Here is a 24,992-nt window from a genome sequence, read left to right as displayed (position 1 = left end):
CTGTAAATGCTACCTGTCCGAATGCAAGGTTCTGTCCCAGTGGAAAACCATCAGGACTGTTCTGTTGTACAAGAAGGGAGACATCCACAACATTGGCAACTATCGCCCAATCTGCCTGTTGTCCGTCATCTACAAGTTGTTCACTTGAGTCATCCTGAATAGAACAGGCACAACACTAGATGAAGGACAACCATGCGAGCAAACTGGGTTCCAAAAAGGATTTAGCATGATGGACCATCCATATCTTATCTTAGCAAAACAGGGCATTCAAACTCAATACATCAGGATTCTCTCCAAGCTGTATTACGGATTCACCACCAGGATCTCATCATTCTACAAGGAAGCGATCATTGACATAAAGAGAGGGGTTCGACAGGATGATATCATTTCACCGAAACTCTCCAGTGTCACCCTCAAGAACATCATGCAATGACTGGAATGGGAAGGAATGGGAGTGAAGTTAGACAGTCAGCAACTACACCGCCTCCGCTTCACTGGTGACATCGTTCTAATAACACCAAACATTAGCCAACCAGCACAAATGCTGACTGACTTCGACTGCGAATGTGGAAAGGTCGAACTGCAGCTGAATCTCACTGAAACAATGTCCATGAAAAACAAACTAGTCCCTGACATTCCATTTGCTCTCAACGGAACAAACATCTTCGAATGCAGCAGCTATGTGTACATGGGTCAAGAACTCAACATGAGGAAAGACTTGGTGCCAGAACTGAGCAAGAGGAAGAGAGCAGCATTGAATGCCTTCTAGAGCGTTGAAGAAGTGGTTAAGAGGACGAAGAACCTCCGGCTCCAGGCACATCTTTTTGACTCCACTGTTCTTCCTGCACTAACATATGCCTCAGAGACCTCGACCCTACCAAAACAGGACAAGAACACTATTTTGGCATCCCAAAGAGGAATCAAAAGAGCTATGCTTGGAATATCACATTTCACTCAAGTGAGAGAAGAAATCCGGTGTTCCGACCTCCATCGATGATCAAGAATCAGGGACATAGGGTAGCATCACATGAGGCTGACACCCAAGGACAGTAGATACAGGGGCCAGGGGAATTGCCCCATAGCTGGAAGACTACTTCATGAGTGGAGGGGAGAAGGCAGATGGAATGGAGAAAGGATCACTAAGAAAATGATGGCTGGAGAAACCAGTTGGGATGGGAGATGCATGCCAAAAGTAGATAATGGACCAAACATGATGACCTCTCAGTGTCTGTGTTGCAAGCCATAATGCCCAAAAGTAGAGAGCGAGTATGGGGAATATTGCCTGCCATAGAGGCAGGGGGAGGGTGGGAAAGGGGGGATATACTGGGGATATTGGTGATGGGAAATGTGCACTGGTGGAGGGATGGGTGTTTGATCATTGTGAGATTGTAACCCAAACATGAAAGCTTGTAACTATCTCACGGTGATTCAAGAAAATTTTTAAAGATTAAAAAAAAAAAGAATCAGGGATGCTGTCTCGTTTTGCCAAGGCGTCAAAAATCAGATAGGGGGGCTGGAGCAATAGCACAGCGGGTAGGGCGTTTGCCTTGCATGCGGCCGACCTGGGTTCGATTCCCAGCATCCCATATGGTCCCCTGAGCACTGCCAGGAGTAATTGCTGAGTGCATGAGCCAGGAGTAACCCCTGTGCATCGCCGGGTGTGACCCAAAAAGCAAAAAAAAAAAAAAATCAGATAGGCCGGACACTTAATGAGATTTAGAGATGACTGCTGGACTAGAGCTGTTACCGAATGTATTCCATGGGACGTCAAAAGACCGCGTGGCTGCCCACATACGAGATGGTCAGACTTCTTCATCAAACCCTAAATGAATGGTTTGAAGCTCTTCGTGTTCCTGGAGCGAGCAGATACCATTGGGCTACACTAACACATGACAGGGATGAGTGGAGACATGACTGGTGCCCGCTTGAGCAAATCGAAGATCACAGGGATGACAAGTGATACAAGTGAAGTTATACGAAGGTATCATTTTTACCAATATTTATGTTTTCAGCACACAATGTTATCATATCACACCCACCCCTGTTTGACAATGTCTCTCCCTCCCCTGCCACCGTTCTGGATCCCCTGTCATCTGCTCCTCCTTCCCCTAAACTTCCCAACTTGCAGAATCTTGTTTTCACTCTTTATTCCCTGGATTTGGTTCTTTATACCCCACATATGAGTGATAGCATATAAAAAAGTAGCTGAGTATGGAGCTGGAGATTTATCTCAAAGTGGTGGGTGGAGCACATGCTTGGCAGGTGTGAGACCATGAGTGATTCCCAACATTTCGTGCTCCCTGAGCATGGCCACATGTGACCCAGATGGCCTTCATCACCCTAGTGCCATGTCAGAAGAGCAAACCCTTAGGCTTGCACAGCCATCCCAAGTGCCATTGGGAGTGGGCCCAGGGCACCCTGAGCACTTCTGGGTGTGGCCACTATAAAGCAATAGTAAAAGATGCTGCAAACTCTAAAAGGAGGAAGGGCAGGGCAGACTAAACTGGCATTTGCAAGGTCTCTGCCATTGTCAAGATCACTTGAGGCTTCCTCTTCTAGCAACTCTCTCATATGCATGTTGTGTAGCTGTGTCTCCCAGCAAGTGGATCCATGGACTCATTTCCACCCTCTACTGCATAAAAACGTTGCTCGCAAGCCAGTTCAAATTTTAGGAGATGCCTTATTTCTCCAGCTCAAGGAAGTGTACCCAGCTTCTAACATCAGTATCTTCATCTCATTCCTGGCATCTTTGCCCAGTGTTGGAAAGTCTCCCTGCCCAAACAAGAGAAGTTTGATATTAACACTCCCAGAGGAAACCATCAGTCAGGGGGTGACAGGCTCACTAGAGATAAAAGAAATATCTTGTCTCTCTCCCCCACTGAACAGGATAACTTTTAAGTATGTGAGTTACCTAGTATCTTGGCATTTACTAGCAATTTTGAGCTCCAATCACCTCCAGTGGAAGACAATTTCATCATGGATGCTTTGTGTGTCTGCCTCTCCCCCCACCCTTCCCCGCCCCACACACACATACACACACACATTCTGAGCAGAATGTACTTTCTCTGTGTGCCTTCAGCATTTCCACTCCACTTTTGGAATACCCATTTGAAAGGGATGGGTCTTTCCCACTGAATGATCAGTGAGTTTTCTAGTAATCAAGTGTTTTTCTGAGCTGGCCACACAGGCTTCACATCATAAGTTTTCTGCCTACAGAAAGTTTTATGTGTCAGTAAACAGAAATCAAGAATCAAGCCTTAAGGGACCAGTAACTACATGTTGTATCTACTAGTCACACATTGCTAATTAGAGAAAATTACATAAAAATTATAAGTTTAATTCCTCAGTCACACTAGCTAGCCACATTGCAAATGTTCACTCATTGCATAAGACCACCGTATTGTACAGAGAAGAGTCATAATCAGAACTGTTTCTACCAGCATTGGGATAGGAATGGAATTCAGAATATCCCAAAGTTATGGTGCACTTTTGTGTTGGTAACAAAGCTCCTGAAAGCTTCCAGAGACAAGGGAACTATGAACAAGCAACTGTCTCTGCACTTACAATTTCCTAAGAGCAGATACAATGGCAAATAAGAGAGAAGCAGATGACTTTATTTACATGTTACCTGGACCACAACAAAGGAAGGAGATGTATCAAAGTTCCAGGCCAAACTGAGAGTCCTGTTGTGCAGATTAGTGTTCAAAATTTCACATCCTGTGTTGCCCAAGTAGGGTTGGATTGAATTATTTTTAGATAGGTGTGAAGGTAAGAAAATTCAGATCATGAGGCTCAGTCAGTACCAGAAAAAACAAAGAAGCATTTGCTTTGCAATCTTGAGATTGTGAGTTCAGTCTCTGGAGCCAACCACACGGGCAGCATGGTTCTGAGACTCTGTTGTCATCACATCACCAGTCAGGTGTGTGTGCGTACCAGTACTTATCACTGAGTACTGTGATAAGGAGTAAGACTATCATCAAGAACTTCAACCAGAATGTACACGAGCACTACAGCTTAATGAGTGATCCTTGGTAAGGACCATAATTAAAGTGTCTCACTCACGATGAGAACTGCTGCCGTGTGTGTGTGTGTGTGTGTGTGTGTGTGTATTTGAGTGTGTGTGAACCCTAGTCATGACAACAAAAGGAAGAGGAGAGGTAGAGTGCAAACAAAGAAGGAAGTAAAGAAAGAAGGAGGGAATGAAGGAGGGGAGGATGGAAGGAAGGGAGGAAAGAAAGAAAGAAAGAAAGAAAGAAAGAAAGAAAGAAAGAAAGAAAGAAAGAAAGAAAGAAAGAAAGAAAGAAAGAAAGAAAGAAAGAAAGAAAGAAAGAAAGAAAGAAAGAAAGAAAGAAAGAAAGAGAGAAAGAAAGAGAGAAAGAGAGAGAAAGGAAGGAAGGAAGGAAGGAAGGAAGGAAGGAAGGAAGGAAGGAAGGAAGGAAGGAAGGAAGGAAGGAAGGAAGGAAGGAAGGAAGGAAGGAAGGAAGGAAGGAAAAAGGAAGGGAGGAAGGAAGGGAGAGAGAGAAAGAGAGAGAGAAGAAAGAAAGAAAGAAAGAAAGAAAGAAAGAAAGAAAGAAAGAAAGAAAGAAAGAAAGAAAGAAAGAAAGAAAGAAAGAAGAAGAAAGAAAGAAAGAAAGAAAGAAAGAAAGAGAAAAGAAGGAGAGAGAAAAGAAGGAGAGAAAGGAGAGAAAGGTCAGGCCACTCAATTGCAGTTGAATTGAATGGGTGACCAAATATATCCCTTCTCTGGGCATTTGATTAGAAATATTTTTCTGTTGGAATGTTTTCTGATCTTAAAATGGAAGTTTCTTGTGTCTGGTTTGAATGTAGGAATTGGTAATTATTTTAAGGATGCAATTTTGAACTCTGTCAGTGGAAGGCAAGGTTGAGTTTACAATTCAACCTCAGGAAAATGAGCTTCTTAAGGGCAGGTTGTGGGCTAGGTCTGTTTTCGCTCAAGACTTAGCTGAGACCAGGGGAGTTATTCAGCAATTCAGCATATGTTTACTGAATGAATGAATGAATGAATGACATGAAACAAGATTAATGAATGAACACATGAAGCTTGAATACCCCTCAGTCAGCAATAGGACATATGTTTGATCTCAAAGCCAATGGGCAGTCACTCTGTGGAACTGTCCCCTGCAGCACATCCCTGCCTGATCCTCATACTTCTACCAAGTTATTGGCCACAGGGCCTATAAGTGGGTAGAGATGATCTAACCAGTGTTAACTCATTTTGAGGGGCTCTCATCTCCTTGTGGCTAATAGAATGAATACATCTGAAGAGCAATCCAGACTTTTATTTTTTTATACAATTGAAAAGTTTTATATTTTGAATAGGTAACCCATTTCCATAGTGCAAAACTCAAAAGGGTTCTAGTATTGCCAGAGCATGCTCTAGTAGCTGTAGGAATACATTTTCCAAAATTCTCTTTTTAAATTTTTTTAAAAAAAATTTTATTGGATCACCATGATACACAGTTGTAAAGCTGCTCAGTGTTGGGTTTCAGTCATACAATGTTCCATCACCCATTCCTCCACCATTGTAGATCAATTCCTACGATCAATGTCCCCAGTTTCACTCCAGCCATCCCCCAAACCCCTAGTCTGACGTGATAGCAGGCACTTTTCTTCTTTCTCTATCTACTGTTAGGCATTATGGTTTGCAGACACTGAGAGGTTATGATTTTTGTTTTATCTACTTTAAGCACACTGTTCTTTCCAGAGTGATCATTTCCTACTATCATTGTCATAATGGTCCCTTCTCTATCCCAACTCCCTTTCCCCCAGCACTTAAGGCAGGCCTTCAATCCTCCTAGCCTTTGTTTCTACTGTCCTTGGGTATTAGTCTCATGTTGTTTTTATTTATATCCCACAAATGAGTGCAGTCATTCTATATTTGTCCCTCTCCTTCTGACCCATTTCACTATGCATGATACTCTCCATGTCCATCCATTTATAAGCAAATTTCATGACTTCATTTTTCCTAACAGCTGCATAGTATTTAACGGTTGTGTAGATGTACCATAGTTTCTTTAACCAGTTGTCTGTTCTTGGGCACTTGGGTTGTTTCCAGATTCTGGCTAGTGTGAATAGTGCTGTCATGAACATAGAGTATAGATGGCATTTCTGTTGTGTACTTGTTGTGCCCCTGGCATATATTCCCAAAAGCGGAAATGCTGGGTTATATAGGAAATAAATTTCTAGGAGGTTTTTTTTTGGGGGGGTTATACCCATATTTTTTCCAAAAAGTCCTTCCCACCAACAATAAATGAGAGTCCCTTTCTCTATGCATCGTTGCTATCCCTGGTTGTTATTGTTCTTTTTGATGTTTGTCAATCTTTGTGGTGTGAGATGATATCTCAGTGTTGTTTAGATTTATATCTCCCTGGTGATTAGCAATGTAGAGCATTTTTGGGTGCTTTTTAATCAGGAGGTTGGTAGCTACAAGGCTAATTTGTTGGAACCTCAGGCCTCCTATTTTGCTCTAGACAATTGAGATTGTTCTTTCGTTTCTGATAGTTGTTTTCCCATACTGCCTTACCTTTAACAGTTGGATAAACAGATTGATGTCTAAGAACACAGTGTTCGCATAATTTAGGGCTCTAAAAAGTTTCTATTACTGAAAATACCCATTTGCTCATAGGAAATTTGATCATTGGGTGTGAATAGTTACTCATTCACTATTAAAAATACTCAGAACCTGTGTGGCATGCCAGTAAATTGCTTGAAGTACATAACCATAAAATAAAAAGAAGAGAGCTTTTTATCAAGTAAGGACAGAGACACAAAAAATAAAGTAATCTATTGTAATTTCTGAAATTTATTTTTTATATTAATTCTAGCTAAAGATAAGGTTTGATTTTTTAAAAATTTTTTAAATTTTATTGAATCACCATGAGATAGTTACAAGTTTTCATGTTTGGGTTACAATCTCACAATGATCAAACACCCATCCCTCCACCAGTGCACATTCCCCATCACCAATATCCCTGGTATACCCCCCTTTCCCACCCTCCCCCTGCCTCTATGGCAGACAATATTCCCCATACTCTCTTTCTACTTTTGGGCATTATAGCTTGCAACACAGACACTGAGAAGTCATCATGTTTGGTCCATTATCTACTTTTAGCATGCATCTCCCATCCCAACTGGTTCCTCCAGCCATCATTTTCTTAGTGATCCCTTCTCTATTCCATCTGCCTTCTCCCTTCTGCTCATGAAGCAGTCTTCCAGCTATAGGGCAATCCTCCTGGCCCTTGTATCTACTGTCCTTGGGTTTTTACCAGGTGATTTTTTTTTAATGGTCTGTTTGTTGCTACCTATAGTAACTATCCAAGATTTAGGTAAATTAAAAATATAAGTAACACTTATAGAACTAAGCAAAGCTCTGGTTTTCAGGCTTGAAGATAAGTAACTGTTCATCCATGGCCCTCTGGTATTAATTTTGGCACCCTGTACATACGGGAGTATTATAAGGAGATACAAAAATATCTTTCAGCTGCCAGAAGAACTAGTAGAGGCCAATGTGACTGACATGCTTTAGATTCTTCTGCCCTGCACATTTTTTCATTCATCGACTTCCTGATCTGAACTAAAATGCAGCCGAGAGTTCTTGCTCCCCTGTTGAAGGGGATATAGAGCTGGCTCTTTCCAGTTTCTCGCTAGGAAGGAAGGGGATGTATTTTCCTAGGTAGATAGTCACGTGCCTGTAGAAAAAGTGGCGCAGGTACTTCTGGAACCTCTCACCCACAAAGGCGTAGATCACAGGGTTGACACAGCAATGCGTGTAGGCGATCACCTCAGTCACCTGCATGGCCAGGTCCAGCTGTTTGCTTCTCTCACAGCTGTCCTCAAAGAAGACAGATTGATACGCAGAGAGCAGGAGAACTAGGTTGTAGGGTGTCCAGAAAATGAAAAAGACCACCATGATGACAAAAATGAGTCGAATGGCTTTTTGCTTCTTTCTCCCAGGGCATCTCAGCAGCGTTTTAATGATTCCTGTGTAGCAGATAACCATAACCAGCAGAGGCAGAGCAAGACCAAAGATATTCATTCTCAGAGCGTGGAACCGCTTCCAGGTATCTTCTTCATCCTTAGGGTAATCAGGGCTGCAGACATACTGTCCAAACTCATCTTGAGACTTTTGGAACATGAATTCAGGGAGGGCTGCTAGCCCTGCCAGGCACCAGGTAGACACACTGCTGATGATACCAAAAGTGACCGTCCGGGCCTGAAGGGCAAACACTGCATGGACAACAGCCAAATATCTGTCTATGGTCAGCAAGATGATGAAAAAGATTTCACTGTACAAACCCATGTAATAGAGCCCCGAGAGGACCTTACACATGATATTGCCAAATACCCACTCATTCCACCGAACATAGTGAATCCCAAAAAGCAGAGTGAACAGAAAGAGCAAGTCAGAAATAGCCAGATTGAGCAGGAAGATGTTGGTCATAATCTTGAGTCTCCTGTATTTGGTCAGGATCACCACCACGACCACGTTGCCCAGCAGACCCACCACAAATACCAGAGAGTACAGCGGGGGCAGCAACTGAGCCCCCAGTTCCTTGATGTTGACTTTTTCACAGGGCTCTGCCAACTTGTAGTCAAAGGTTGTGGTTTCAGGGGACCCATACGCTGGGATGTCCATTGCTCTTGTCCCGTGATAGAAAAATGAAATAAAAGAAGAACCGTACAAATTAGACATGATCACACTTGACAAATCACCCTAGTGGATGTATTCATTTATCCAATTAAGTCTCATGTGAAAAGGAGTCTATAAATTTAGAGTTTCTTCAGCATATACTTAAGAAGTTATATTGGAAATGCTATGCAGGGAGGAGTCAAAAGGAAGATCTGATGTTTTTAAAGTAAACATAATTAACGATGGGGGGAAGCAGAAAAGCCTTGGGAGCGGGGAACATGTTGCTTTCTGAAAGAATTTGAAAGAAAGAGTACAACACAAGAAAAAGTTGGCTAGGATAATAGTTTGTAGCTGTCTTTCAAGCACACTACATTTAATGTTTTACATTTTTTATATGACTTTCAAAATCATTATCTTATCTAATTAAAAACCAAATGCACCTAATAATAATTATTATGATTACATATATCTACCCTTTTCCATGGCACCACAAGAATGTCCAGTCATCATAACTGTTATGGGGAAAATTGAAATTTTAAGAAAGTTAGTACTTCACCCCAAATTTTCTTACAACACTAAATTTCAGATATAATCTTCAGTGTCTATGTCCAGCTCTCTTGTTTTATCAGATTAAAGTGCATTGATTTTGTTTATTTTAATAAAATGGTATTTAGTTTAGCATTGATTTAATTTTAAAACTTAACTTTTGAAGACAACTATTATAAACTGTATTGTAAACAACATTTTGTTTTTTTTGAGGGGTCACATCCTGTAGTGCTCAGGGATTACTCCTGGTTTTGTGCTCAGACATGACTCCTGGCAGTGTCCAGGGGACCATAAAGCAATGACTTGGACTGACTGCATGAAAGGCAGGAGACTTAACTCCTGAGCGTTCTTTCCAGCCCTATAATTAACAGCATTAACCTAGGCTACTACTTTCCTATATATTTAATTCCCAATAATACTAAGATGAACTAAGATAAGCTTATTGTGTACCATACTCCTTCATTAGGAGCAGGAACAGGTAGAGCCTCAAACCGTTCATTCAGGGTTTTGACGAAGGAGTCTGACCATCTCATTGGTTTGAGGTTCTTCCTGTTCCTGGAGCAAGCAGATATCATTGGGCTACACTAGCACGCAACAGGGACAAACAGAGACGTTACTGGCGCCCGCTCGAGCAAATCTAAGATCAACGGGATGATAAGTGATAAGTGATTCCTTCATTAAGGAGTAGGGAAATAAGGGTATGCCAGTGGGATTCTTTTTAGACTTCCTTCAGGATCTCTAGGGCCAGTGCTTGCTTGTCTTCAGATTACTGAATTCACTGGAGAAAGAAAAAGAGACAAGAATAGAATCCTATAAAGGGTAATGAGTCCCCACACTGCTTCCTTGAAATGGACTGTCTCCTTCCTATGAGGAAGAGGTGTGAGGACAAGAATACAGATATCACTCAAGTGCATTGACAGCCACGATCCAGACTCACAAATGAATCCCACAACTGAGCAGCTCACTGTAAAGATGGCTCTGGACCCCAATTATTTAAATTTTTATTTTCCCAGGAGCACGTGGCTACTTTTGCTCATACTATTTTTTTTTCTTTTTAGTTGAATCACTGTGAGATAGACCATTGCAGGCATCTTATACTATTCATAACAAGTAATACAGAATAAATTATCTAGCATCTGCCTGTGGGGCAGGCCTGAGTGGTGGTGGGAAATTTCGAAATAATGGTGGTGGAAGGTGTAATGGTGGTGGGATTGGTGTTGAAATATGGAATGTAATCAATTATTGTGAACAATTTTATGAAAATAAAATTTATAAAAAAGAACATAGATAACAATGAGTACTTCTCAAGATCAATCTCAGAAGTGAGATGATTGGAGTCAATTGAAAGGAACTGTCTTGTTTTTTAGTAGAATACTGAGACCATGGTTAGTAGCTATTGGGTCCATGTAATAGAAATTGAGGTGGGAGATGCAGGACAGTCCTAGGTCTCTCTTGTCACCTGTGGAACTTGGACAAGCCCTTCATTCACTCCTATTCAAAATGAAGATCATTAAAGCACTTGGGCCTGAGATAAGAAACAAATGAGAGAGTAGATAAGAACATACTTCGGGGTTTTTTTTTGTTTGTTTTTTAAAAAATTTTATTTTTGCTGACACCCAAGGACAGTAGATACAAGGGCCAGGGGGGATTGGAAGACTGGCCAATAACTGGAAGACTGCTTCATGAGCAGAGGGGAGAAGGCAGAGGGAATAGAGAAGGGATCACTAAGAAAATGATGGCTGGAGGAACCAGTTGGGATGGGAGATGCATGCTAAAAGTAGATAATGGACCAAACATGATGACTTCTCAGTGTCTGTGTTGCAAGCTATAATGCCCAAAAGTAGAAAGAGAGTATGGGGAATATTGTCTGCCATAGAGGCAGGGGGAGGGTGGGAAAGGGGGGGTATACCAGGGATATTGGTGATGGGGAATGTGCACTGGTGGAGGGATGGGTGTTTGATCATTGTGAGATTGTAACCCAAACATGAAAGCTTGTAACTATCTCATGGTGATTCAATAAAATTTAAAATTTTTTTTAAAAATCAAACCTTATCTGTAGCTAGCATTAATATAAAAAATAAATTTCAGAAATTACAATAGTTTTTTTTGTGTCTCTGTCCTTACTTGATAAAAAGCTCTCTTCTTTTTATTTTATGGTTATGTACTTCAAGCAATTTACTGGCATGATGACTTCTCAGTGTCTGTGTTGCAAGCTATAATGCCCAAAAGTAGAAAGAGAGTATGGGGAATATTGTCTGCCATAGAGGCAGGGGGAGGGTGGGAAAGGGGGGGTATACCAGGGATATTGGTAGTGGGGAATGTGCACTGGTGGAGGGATGGGTGTTTGATCATTGTGAGATTGTAACCCAAACATGAAAGCTTGTAACTATCTCATGGTGATTCAATAAAATTAAATGCCAGTTGGCCTTAAAAATAAAAAAAATAAAAATTTTATTTTTATAAAAGTTGTTTACAACAATTTATTGCATTTAATATCCCAACACCAATCCCACCACCATTACACCTCCCCATCACCATATTTTAAATGTTTCCACCCCGACACCCAAAGCCTGCCCCCAAAGCAGGACCTAAATAATTTATTTTGTACTGTTTATTATGAAAAAATCCACAAAAAATGATCAAAAAAAGTTTACTTAGAGAAAAGTGTGTAAAGATTACTGTATTTCACCCTGGATATATTATACAATATGTTATATATGTATATATTTTTTCCTCCCAAGACTGGTTGCCTTCTACTTTATACCCCATCAAATGTGATGTGCTACTCTTGGTACATCAGTGGTATAGAGTATAAGATGTTGCGCAGCGAGCATATTTTGAATGCAAAAAACCAAAAATCCTGTAAAATTGATAAACAAATGTGAAAGAAACAGTGAGAAGTCACTCCACATGAAATGAGGAAAACGTGGGTTCTCTGGGAGGAAACTCGATCTGTTTTATGACTCTATCAAAGCACATCACCCACTGACCAGAGACACACTGGACTTAGGTGGAAAGGGAGCAGAGGACAACTGACTTGTATGATCATATCAGCTCTCATTCTAATGGCCTAATCCACAGCAGCTGAGGCTGGTCACTAAATTGGTTAATAAATTCACTTAAGTTGGTGAATTAAATGGATTTATTTATTTTCCCTTTTATTGATTTACTCTCTTTATAATACAGAATTTCAGTATAGCTTAACATCTTCCTAAGGGTATAAGATTCCTTGCACTAACCACCGAAATTCCAGTGCTCTCCCACCACCAAAAAGGATACTTCCCCCAAAGCCCACTATTGCTTACCATTCTGGGTCTGCCATCTACATGAACCCTGCCCATAAGTGGCTTCCAGTGACCATCATCCCTGAAGGACTTCCTGGTGTTAGGATCAGAGTCTGTGTTTATGACCCAATAGTGGCTATGACACTTTGGCTTCATGGCTATCTGGTGCTAGAGAATCCAGAATCACAAACTTCTTCTCTTGTATCCCTGGTTTTTCTTAGCACAAGAAAATAATTTAATTCTTGGGAATAAATGGTTCCTTGAATTTAGGTAAGTTGCCTACCCTTTCTGTGTCTCAGAACCATAATGAGTAACATAATGAGTTACTTCCTCATGGGGTTTCTTCATCTGAAAAATACTTAAGAGCACCACTGATATGCCTGACTCTATTCCAGGAACATAGGCACATCAGTGAGTAGTTCATGAAGCTTATATTCTAGTTGGTAAAACATAAAATAGCACTGTAGCATTGTCATCCCGTAGTTCATCGACTTGCTCGAGTGGGCACCAGTAACGTCTCCATTGTGAGACTTGTTGTTTTTTTTTTTGGCATATCGAATATGCCACCGGTAGCTTGCCAGGCTCTGCTGTGTGAGGGGGATACTCTCGGTAGCTCGCCAGGCTCCCCAAGAGGGACAAAGGAATCAAACCTGGGTTGGCCTCGTGCAAGGCAAACGACCTACCCGCTGTGCTATCGCTCTAGTCCAAAACATAAAATTAATAATTAAAATATCATGTCTCAGTTATGAGTGCTCTGGAGGAATATTAACTAGGAAATATAGTAGTAGAGAAGGGCTTGGGACAATGCAATTTCAAACCAGAAGGAAGTCAAGAAATGGATGTTCCAGGCAAAAAAGTCAAATGCAAATATCCCAAGAAGGGCACCTGCCTGCAAGTGTTAGGACTTAACCTCTTAAAATGTGGGTCAGAGTCCCATATGGGATTACAAAAAGTCCCACTTAAACATTTTTTGTTTTTTTCAAGAATAGTAAGTCTTTTTCTGAAATATTGAAGGCAATCAAAGTGGTAGCCCTCTCTCTAGACTGAACTAAGACATATCCCCACGCCGGCTGAGAAGAAATATCCTTCTTTCTCGGGAAGAAATTCGGCGTGGCGTTAACCATAGTATGATGTCCATTAAGCAAACAGACCTGGTGGCGTGGGAATGGGATATAAGGGAAAAAATTATGTACATGGAACAGCGGGACGCTGGTGGAATCTTGAGCCGGAGCTGATACCAGCGCACTACTTTTGGTTCCAGAAACTGCTTGCAGACATTCTACTAGACTATCAACTAAACCAGAGCCCCACACCGGCTGATATAACCATCTCTTCGGTTTTTTTCCCTTTGTCAGGCAGTGTGGTGATTACTAAACAGGCATGAACTCGGTGGCGCGGGATGAGGGGGGGAAAAGAGAAAAGTTATGTAACAAACAGCGGGACTTAATATCTCTACATTCTCAGCAATGGAGAACTATCAAATGCTTCCTTGGCAGTAGGACTGTCTTTTTCTTTTTTTTCTTTTTGGGGGGAAACCCCAGCAACAATAGTGAGTTATGTGTTGAAACATGGAATGTAATCAAGATAAAGCGTAAACGAAGTGAAACTTATCACTTACAAGGGCGGGGACTGGGGGGACGGGAGGGGGTGGGAGGGGGCGGAAGGTATACTGGGGTGGTTGGTGATGGAATATGGGCACTGGTGAAGGGAAGGGTGTTTGAGTATTGTATAACTGACATAATCCTGAGAACTATGTAACCCTCCACATGGTGATTCAATAAAACTTTAAAAAAATTTTTTTTGTTGTTTTAGAGCCTGGAGAGATAACACAGGGTTTTAGGCACTTGCTTTGCATGTAGCCAACCCTGGTTTCATCTCCAGCACTGCATACGGTCCCCAGAGCACAGCCAGGGTTGATCTCTGGACACAGAGCCAGGAGTAAGCCCAGGTAGTACTGGTTGCAGCCTCCAAGTGTCTAAAATATCATAATGCAGAATGATACATACAAGGTTATTACACCAGAGACAGAAGTGCAGAGATGAAAGGATTGAGTTCTCAGGCATGCCAAACTCACATTTCAGCAAAATCAGGCGCATATAACAAGAGACTCAGAGGAGGAGCAGACAGTGAGGTGGGAGGGAAAATAGGAGAGCTGGGTAGATGCATGCAAGGCAAACACCCAGCCCTAATTCCTGCCACTTTTCCAAGCACCATGTTTACGATCATCACTATTAACCTTGTTTATATCATTCTGCATTATGATATTTTAAATTTTTTATCTTATGTCTGAAATGAAGCGATAACACAGAGGATAGGGCGTTTGTCTTGCACACGGTTGACCCGGGTTTGATTCCTCCGTCCCTCTCGGAGAGCCCTGCAAACTACCAAGAGTATCTCGCCCACACAGCAGATCCTGGCAAGCTACCGTGGCGTATTCAATATGCCAAAAACAGTAACAACAAGTCTCACAATGGAGATGTTATTGGTGCCCGCTTGAGCAAATCGATGAACAACAGACGACAGTGCTACAGTGCTATCTTATGTCTAGTTCCATGTGTTAACATTTATTCTAAAATATTCTTTGCAACCATTTTAGATTTTGCTATTTAGTAGTGATGTTGTATAGTTAAGTTCACAACTTGCATTTTAATAGATAATTCTGCAATATACACCCTTGTCTGCATTTTTACAAATACTATTTTACAAATACTATTTTGACCTGTACCAGTCTCAGCAAGCATCCAACAACATGGAGATGATCTAAAAGAAAAACATTGAACTTAGCCCTTACTAAGTTCTTTCCCAATTGAGAAGTTTATTTCTCTTCTTATTTTCAATAAACTTATGTTCCTAAAAATAAATGAATAAGTAAAACTCACTTGGCCAATTACACAGGCAGAAGGACATTCATTATTGTAATATGAATCTTCATTTAATTACTGAGTTTTTGAAACTACAATTATTAGTCACTTAGATTTCCCTTTGTGAGTTGTAGATTTGTGTCTTTTGCCTGTTTTATTCTTCTGGCTATATTTGCTTTCTCCGTGCTGGGTTATACAGTTATTTTCCTGCATGATTTGAAATGATCAAGGTCAGTATGCATAGTTTGATATGATAAACATAGCTATGTATCAAAGCTCTTCCCTCTCATGAAACACTTATCAAACAACAGTTAACTTCCATCCCCAGTCAACTCAAGGTTGCCTAGAGAATGAATTAGCTTTCTATCCTTACCTTTTTATACAGATCTGTGAAAAGCAATCAGTCAATCTTGTAGATCCTGACTGGAAAAAAAAAAAGGTATCAGTAAATCAAATGCTTCATCTAAGACCCTGACTTGGAGTTGACTTTCAAGGAAAACTTGAATATGTATATACATATGTAATACATAAGTGAATTAGTCTTACACACCTATATATAAATTACATTTTTACTTTTTCTTAATGTTAACATCATAAACACTAAAGTACTAATGTAACCCTTCTAGGGATATGACTGTCAGAAATTGAGAATTTAAGAAAGCCTAGGGAAGACAAAATGGACAGTTGAGGTCAAGGTTTGATGAGAGGAAGAGAGAAAATTACCAGGTATGAATAGAAGAAAAAAGGCAAAATGGAAGAAATCAAGAAAACAATAGTTATATCTCACAATATACCCTCCCCTTCGGTAAAACTGCCTTGCAAATCCCTGCCTCCTCCTTCTAATGTCCCCTTCTGCAAATTTTTGTTTTCACTGCCAATTCCTCTCATCCTATTTCCTCTTACCTAGAAACCTGACTGTGTACCTAGAAATTGGCTTCTGTTGCGTTAATATATCCTTACCTGAGCACAGAAAAGGTGACAAGTGGTAACTTCTGAGAATAGGAAAGGTGACAAGTGGTAACTGGTAATTTCGCCAAGTCCATTATACGTCCAGTGATTGCTCAGGTGTGCCCCTCATAAAAAAGGCTATCTGCTTGAACACGAGAGTGAGATATGAAAGAGCAGAACTTCCTCTTTCAGATGGCAGGCTAGCTTCTCCGATTTTGCAAGCTTTCAGATAGATATCAAGGTTGGTGTAATTCTGTTTATTGTTTTTAAAATTGAATCGCCATTTGATATAATTTAAACCCGCCCATGAACAGTTATGAAGATGTTCATAGTAGGGTTTCAGCCATATAGTGTTCCAACACCCATCCCTCTACCAGTGCAATTTTCCATCACCAATGTCCCCAGTTTCTCTCCCACCACACTCCCCCCAGCTTGACTCTGGCAGGCACTCCCTCCTCCCCCCCTCTGTATGTGTGTGTCTTTGGGGGCATTTTGGTTTGCATTACAGATACTGAGAGGCTATCCTGTTTGTTTCTTTACCTATTTTCAGCATGCAGTTCTTATACGGAAAGATCATTTCTATCTTTGTCATAGCAGTTCCTTCTCTATCCGAACTGCTTTACCCTCCCCCCCAGAACTTGAGGCCTAAAAAAGGTTCCAAGAGACAGCGAAAGTCATTTCTTAATGATCAAGGAATCTGTACATCAAGAAGAACTCACACTCCTAAGTGCATATGCACCTAATGAGGGACTAGCAAAATACTTAAAACAGCTGCTAATATACTTGAAGAAAAACATTGACAGCAACACACAGATTTCAACACTGCTTTGTCACCTCTTGATAGATTAATCAGACAAAAGCTCAGCAAAGAAATACTTTATTTGAGGGGGAAAGTGGGCAGCACCAGCCCCGCTCACCACCGAGATGTCATCCTGGGGACTACATGTGTGCAGCCTCCCTACAGCTGCACGAGTATGACTCCAGAGGCCATCTAAACTACTCTTGGTATTGGCAGCTCCTAGCAGAATGTCTCCAGACTGAGAACTAAGCGGCGGCCCCATGCCTGACCAGGAGGGGAAAGGTATCTCTCTCTCTCTCTCTCTCTCTCTCTCTCTCTTCTTTTTCCTTGTGGGGGGTGAAGGGCGTGGTGATAGCTATATTATGAGGACCACAGATGAGAGTTACAAGCATGCAAAGATCCAATATCTGCAAGAAATTTCCCTGGACTTAGTTGCTAAAATACAGAAATCCAAAACCATATCTCTTCACAACAGGTCTGACTCTAGTGGGGAACTCCTAACAATAATAGTGAGGTTTTTGTTGAAATATTGAATGTAACCAAAGTAAAGAGAAAGTAAAGTGAAATTTATCAGTTCGGGGGTGGGGGGCGGGATGGGAGGTATACTGGGTTTTTGGTGTTTTTGTTTTTGTTATTGTTGTTGTTTTCTTTTTTGGGTGGTGGAATATGGGCACGGGTGAAGGGATGGTTGTTTCAGCATTGTATAACTGACACTTAAACCTGAAAGCATTGTAATTTTCCACATGGTGATTCAATAAAATAAAAAAAATACTTTATTTGAGGGAAGAAATGGAAGAAATGACTTTCTATTTCCCCAAAAGCTAGATACACAGTCTTCTGCAGTGCACATGGAACATTCTCCAAGATAGAACCACATGCTAGGCCACAAAACATACCTCCATAAAAATTAAGAGGATAAAAATTATATTACTATCTTTTCAGACCATGATGTGCTAAAAATAGAAGTGAATCACACACCGAAATGGAGAATCAAATCAAAGACCTGGAAATTAAACAGCTTGCTACTAAACTACTAGTGTGATAGAGAGAAAATCAAAGAGGAAATTGAAAGATTCCTGGAAACATGAGAATAAACTTGTGGGACAGAACTTAGGGGACACAGCAAAAGCAGTGTTAAGAGGAAAGTTTATAGCTCTGCAAGCATTCATGAGGAAGATAGATTCCACATAAGTAATCTAACCTCACAACTTAAGACCTTGGAAAATGACCAATAAAAGGAGCCCAAAACAGGCAGGAGGAAGGAAACAATAAAACTTAGAGCAGAAATCACCGAGCTGGAATTCCAAAAAGCAGTCCAAAAGATCAACAAAACTAAGAACTGGTTCTATGAGAAAATAAACAAGAGTGATAAATAATTATCAAGACTTAGAGAGAGAGAGAGAGAGAGAGAGAGAGAGAGAGAGAGAGAGAGAGAGAGAGAGAGAGAGAACCCTAATAAACCAAATCAGAAATGCAAGGGGGACATCACAACAGAAACTACAGACATCCATAGTATCATCAGGGATTACTTTGAGAATCTTTATGCTGTGAAACAAGAGAACCTTGAAGGAATGGATAAATTCCTGGATTCCTATAACCTCCCAATGCTGAACCAAGAAGATTTGGAATACCTGAATAGGCCTATCACTCTTGAGGAAATTGAAATGGTAATCTAAGTCTTCCCAAAAACGAAAGCCCAGGCCCAGTTTGAATTCTTTCAAAACTTTAAAGAGAAGCTACTGCCAATTTCTTTCAAGCTTTTCCAGGAAACTGAAGAAAAAGAAACACTCTCAGTTTCTATTAGGTAAATAACACCCTGATACCCAAAGCCAATAGAGACACCACAAAATAATAAAAGAGAGAGAATTACAGTTCAATATCCCTGATGAACACAGATGAAAAGATCCTCAAAAAAATACTAGCAAATGGAATCCATCAACACATCAAAAAGATCATACACCATGACCAAGTAGGATTCATCTTAGGGATGCAAGGATGGTTTAACATTTGCAAGCCAATCAACATATCATATTAATTAAAGAAAATATATAAACCATGTCATCATATCAATAGATGCAGAGAAAGTATTTGACAAGATCTAGGACCCATTCATGATAAAAAAAAAAACCCTCAAAAAATGGGAGTTGAAGGAACTTTCCTCAATATAGTCAAAGCCATCTACCACAAGTCCACAGCAAGCATTATTCTCAATGGGGGGGAAACTAAAGACTTTCCCCCTAAGATCAATCAGGCACAAGATCAGCCTGTCCAAACTCACCACTCCTATTCAATATAGTACTGGTGTACGATATCACACATCAAACACTAAATACCACTTGAGTAACCCCTGAGCTGAAAGCTACGGATGCTGAGAGGTGAATTTAGGTTTTCCACCTTCCCTTCTTTTTTGGAAGGCTGGAGAATAATTGTTTTTAATACATTTTAAAAAAATCTCCACCAAAATGAGAATTTCCCTGTAAAGGGTGGTTGACAACAAGGGAACAATTTGATTTAAAAAAATCTTAATATGAGTCATTATCGAGGCTAGTTGTAGCCCAGGTGCAAACCTGAAGGCCTGAGTTTGAGTTGCTGCATGCACAACTGCATGACCTTGGGCCAGTTTTTGCTAAGATTCTGCTTTCTCATATGGAAACTTGAGATAACGAAAACTTACATCCGAGTGCTGCTGTGGAACTGAGTTAAATATTTGAAGAATTTCAGTAGATTTTTATAGGACTAGTAAGCATAAGGTGTGTTCTGGATGCCTCTCAGACAGAATGAGCTTCATAGGGCAGGGCTGTGAGCCTGCTTATGGTTTGCTAAGTCCAGGGGGCCTGGCATGGGACTGGACACAAAACGAGCCTATTCACTCAGCCACACAATGGACAGAATTACAGACTGAGGCCAAAGAAACACCAGATTCACAGGCGGATCTTTTAAGAGAGAAAAGAGTAAAAGTGAGTCAAGCCTTCACAGCTAATCTCTCTAGAGTTTACAGATCCCAAACCATTCACCTCCGGAGAAGGGGGACTGTGGGCTATCTGCGCACTTAGATCCCCCCATCAGAAGGGTGAATAGCAGAGATGAGGACCCAGTATGCACATCGCCAGCCTCCTCCTAACTGAGTCTTCACCACTCACTACTGACAGAATTCTCTAGAAGGAAAGTGAATAATCCAAAGAGGTCATTTCTTTAGGAAATAAACTAAGTGTTGGTGAGGGTCACCAAAGAAAAATAAAATGGACGAATTTTTAGAGGATGATGGTTCTGGAGCAGATATGCAAATGGGGGAGACTTGAAATCAGCAGGTCCCCACAGGAGCGACTATGCTGTGAGTAACCTGTGGGAATAAGGAATCTTTGGAGTACTTGAGTCCTGGCTCTTCTCAGGATGGGTAAGAGATTTGGAGTGTTTCTTCCTGGCTATCTGAGGTAGCCTAGCTTACAGGAAAACTGAGGGGTAAAGAAAAACCCAGTCCAAGGCACTGGGCTCACTGGGAAGAAAATAGAGAAGCAGAGTTTAGCTTTGGGCCTGAGATTGAGGATCCGTCCAAGATGGGGTCCAGAATTAACCCAGGGCAGAGCAAAGCGAATCATCTGTGGTGACTGTGAAGGTGATGGAAGCCTCACAGCTGAGCTCTGAAGCCAGACTCCCAAGGCCTTGCTTCCCAGGGCCTGCATCCCCCACACTGACCTGACCTCTGGTCTTCCAGAGATAGCAGGGCAGGGTCCATTGCCCGGAGACCTGGGCTCCTCGAATGAACTCTAGCTTGAGGACTTCAAGGTAGCAATGCCAAACGTCCCCTGGGCCGCAAAGCCATCTCGGATGCTCCTGCTGCTGCTTTCTGGGGAAGGTAGGTGAGGAATGAGGGTGGGACTGAGAGCTCCCACAGCTCTTTTGGTCCCAGGCCCTCTGCCTTACAGGTTCTACCCCTCAGAAAACTTTATAGATGGAAAGCCTGCATGGCCTCTGCTTCTGGAGAACTGGAACTGGACTAACAGCTGCATATCCAGTTGGCTTTCAACTAGACTTCTGACCTCTTAAAGTCTTTGGTGAGGACCTAGGTTGTTGCTGCTGCTGATCCTAATCATTTTGCATATTTTCACTGTGTGCTTCTTCAGTTCTTTTCTGCAAATTTCAAATATCTTGTATTATCTTGATAATTATTATATTGAGCAATAGCACAGCAGTAGGGCATTTGCCTTGCACTCGGCCAACCTGGTTCGATTCCTCCCTCCCTCTCGGAGAGCCTGGCAACCTAACGAGAGTATCCCGCCTGCACAACAGAGTCTGGCAAGCTACACCTGGCATATTCGATAAGCCAAAAACAGTAACAAGAAGTCTCACAATGGAGACATTACTGGTGCCCACTCGAACAAATCAATGAACAACAGGAACACAGTGCTACAGTGCATCAAATATATGTGGTGAAGAAGAAGAAAGCAATGATTCAGAACAGATGCAGAAAATATAGTTTCCTCCCTGAGTTGTGAAAGGATGGCATCAAATACAACTCTTCCCCCTTCCTCTTTTTCAAGGTTGAGTGGTAGTCTTCACTTTTTAAAATTTTATTTTATTAAAGTACTGTGATTTATGAAGTTATTCATAGTTGCGATTTAGACATAAAATATTCCATCACCAATCCTGCCACAAGTGACAACTTCCCTCCACCAGCGTTCCCAGATTCCCTCCCCACACATCCCTGCCTCCAGTCTGCCATCTTCAGGGGCGCATTTTTAAGTTTACTTGTCAGAGTTTGGGTCTCATGATTTCAGTGTTGGCTCTGTGATTTGGATATTTAGCTCTACACTTCCTCAACACCACTGTACCTGAATCCTTTTGACCTCTGCCCCTCATTCTTCTCATTTGTCTCTTCTCTCCTTCACCTCCACTTGATTTCTTTCCTTCTCCTTCCTATACTCTGGGGCCAAAAGTGATCTAAGAATCCCCCCATTCAAACCATTATATTCCCTCATACATTCTAAATACCACATACAAGTGATATCATCCAATGTTTTCCTTCTTCTTCCTTCTTACTTCATTTAATAGGGTGTCTTCCAGTCCCAACCATATTGCAGACAAAACCCCTCTTTTAGACAAGAACAGACTTGAATGGAGGTCAAGTAGGACAGTGAGGGCTCAACCTTCCAAGGTACCCTGCATATTGCAGAGAAAAGATGTGGAGAAAAGGCATGTCAGTTTGGAGTACCAAATAGAAGAATGGGTTTGAGCTGATGAACTTGGGCAGCAACTTGAAGCAAATAGGGGTGGGTGACAGGGGACAGAGGTAGGAGAGCAGGGAATTGATGATTTAATAATAAAACCAGCATTTTCCGAGCACTTGTGCCACACCATCCCACCATGGGCTCTGTGTGCCTTAACTTGTGAAACTCCTTGGTGACCCTGTGCTGTGTGTTTGTTTTTGCCATCTTACAGAGAAGGAAATAGACAAGTTGGTTAAGCAAGGAGCCCCAGATTTCACAACCAGAAAACATCAGGAACCCACTTTATATCTGATTCCAGCCTCAACCTCAGCTTGCTACCTGCCTATAGACATGGCTCACGGAGTGGTGGATGGGAGGGATTGGGCCTGTTGGGTGTTACGTTATTACTGAACCTTCAGTCCCATTCCAGTGACCCGGGCACAAGCTGTACTAGATTACTGATGTTTGAAAACCTCTGCTTTTATTTTTTTTGGTGGTGGGGCTGGGGGACGGGTCACACCCAGCAGTGTTCAGGGCTTGCTCCTGGCTCTGTACTCAGGGATCATTACTGGTGGGGCATGAGGGACCATATGTGGTGCCAGGGATCAATCCCATTTCCATTACAGGTAAAGGCAAGGACCCTATTCACTGTGCTATCACTCTAGCCTTCAACTCTGCTTTATTTCTACAATCTCTCCCTCTAGAAGAGTGTAGTGGCTGTCAGGTGCTCTCTGCTAGACCATCCTGGTCCCTCTGACCATTGCTCTGTGCTCCTGGGGTCAGGATATGGCTCAAGTGGCAGAGCACATGCCTTGTAGGTCTGAAACTCTGAGTCGGACCCCCAGAGCTCATACCCCCTTCCTTAGCACTGTTAGCCTGAGCATTGCTGTAAGTGGTCCCAGATGTTCCCTGAACTCCACTGAGGGGAGGGCAGGTCCTTTTGAAAAATAGAAAACTCCAGTCATTTTTGATTGGGACTCACCCTATCCTTATGTGCTCTGTCCCCTGTCTGTGTGTACTTTAGTTTCTAGGTCCCTGCATCCGTGGTTTTCTGCAGAGCTCTGTCCCTGGAGAACTGGGAGGATTCCTCCTGCATGCTGGTCCTGGAGCAGGACAAATGGAGGTCCTCTAAAGTATCAGGCAGAGGTCTCCCTGAAGCAGGGCTGAAGAGTGGAGCTGGGCCCAACCTCGTACTCCTGCTGGCTTTCTCCCTCCTTGTTCTCTTCCCGTGCATCCTGCTTTCTTCTCAGAGTGGTCACTTCATTGCTCTCACCTAAATCCTCTGCAAATTCTGGGAACCTGATCTAAGACCCGGAGTTCACTCATAATAGATGGGAGTTGTTGTTTTCTTCCCATTCACCTCTGCAAATATAATTTCAGATATGGTATAATTTGGAATAATAAACTGCATCAAGTTAATGGTTGTGAGTTAATGAAGTTTGACAGCTGTGTCCATCTGGAAAATAGCTCTCAGAATTAAAAGAGAAAACATTCCCATTCCCTCCAAGAGAGCCCCTTCGTGCCTTGCAGTTCATGTCTCCTCTGCAAACCACAACTTTCCTGTTCTGAAGCTCCATTTCTTCGCAACTCACTACATAAACATCATCAAAGCAATGCCATTTATGTTTTAAGTTTTTGTGTGACACCCCTTCAAGGTTCTAATTTCCATCTTAGCTAAGAAAGTGCTCAAACTCCAAGATGCACGATAAGTTTAAATATGTAGAAGTGTTTTTTTTTTTCTTATCATAGATAGTGAATTGGGATTGCTAATCAGTGGGGTCCAAACTCTGTGTGCTAATTCAGGGGCCTGGGCACGTTACATTGTATGATTTTGACATCACTAAAGTTTTCATCTAAGATCAAAATAGATACAGGTGCACCCCCAAGAGGGAAATGGACAGCAAGGCATGATCATGGAACATCAAAGCTCATGCTCATGGATTTATGAACAGGCCTGTGAGTTGCTCACATTTATTCCTCTCCATTGATGGAACTTAGATGACCCCATCTAAATACAAAAGAGACTAGAAAAAGTGTTCTGTGCTCAGAAGTTGTTAAAAGCCTGTGGTAGGGGCCAGAGCAATGAGATAGTGGGTAAGGCACTCGCCTTGCTCATGGCTGACTGGGGGTTGATTTTGGCATCCTGTATGGTACCCTGAGAACTGCCAGGAGTGATCCCTGAGTATAGAGCCCGGGTAACCCTTGAACACTGCCAAGTGTGGTCCAACAACTCAAAACAAAACAAACAAACAAAAAAACCAGAAAACCCTCTCAGGTGTGTATGCAATTATTCAACCAGGAAAGGAAATGCTAGAAAAAGGAAGAAAAAAAAAAGACAATTCTGACATACAGCTTCACCATCAACAATAGTAACAACACAGTAACAAAATAATAAAATGAATTATTATCTTTTGCACAATCCTATGCCAAGTGCTCTATGAGTAAAACATTTTCCATCACAATACTATGTGTGTCCAATTTATAGATGAGGATTAAAGCAATGTGAAATTATATGACTTTCATAGTTGCATGAACATGGAAAGGCTCAGAAGAGATTTGTGCCTGATTCCTAAGCCTCTGTAAACATTAGACAGAATAACTTAACCACAGCATTCCCATCTCCATGAGAACTAGGAAATAAAAGTGGCAGATATCAAAGTAATGGCAAATTCTACTGTCATTCAAAGATTCTAGAAGGAC

At 41.6% G+C, this 24,992-nt stretch overlaps 1 protein-coding gene across 1 annotated transcript; it reads right to left on the bottom strand.

Annotated features, from left to right (window-relative positions):
• Positions 1 to 7,557: 7,557 nt before the first annotated feature.
• LOC101550176 (C-C chemokine receptor type 3) lies at positions 7,558 to 16,391 on the bottom strand. Its single transcript, XM_004614595.2, has 3 exons — positions 16,302 to 16,391; positions 15,715 to 15,764; positions 7,558 to 8,660 (listed from the first exon to the last, which is right to left on the bottom strand). The coding sequence occupies exon 3, from the start codon at positions 8,654 to 8,656 to the stop codon at positions 7,595 to 7,597; it is 1,062 nt and encodes a 353-aa protein (XP_004614652.2). The 5' UTR covers positions 8,657 to 8,660; positions 15,715 to 15,764; positions 16,302 to 16,391; the 3' UTR covers positions 7,558 to 7,594.
• Between the last annotated feature and the right edge of the window lie 8,601 nt (positions 16,392 to 24,992).

The sequence above is a fragment of the Sorex araneus genome, chromosome 4, assembly GCF_027595985.1.
Source record: "Sorex araneus isolate mSorAra2 chromosome 4, mSorAra2.pri, whole genome shotgun sequence".
NCBI lineage: Eukaryota > Metazoa > Chordata > Mammalia > Eulipotyphla > Soricidae > Sorex > Sorex araneus.
This window is presented reverse-complemented; position numbering and strand designations above follow the sequence as displayed.

Bases quoted from the DNA above. Each gene is read 5' to 3' on its own strand.
- LOC101550176 (XM_004614595.2), bottom strand. From the start codon at position 8,656: ATGGACATCCCAGCGTATGGGTCCCCTGAAACCACAACCTTTGACTAC.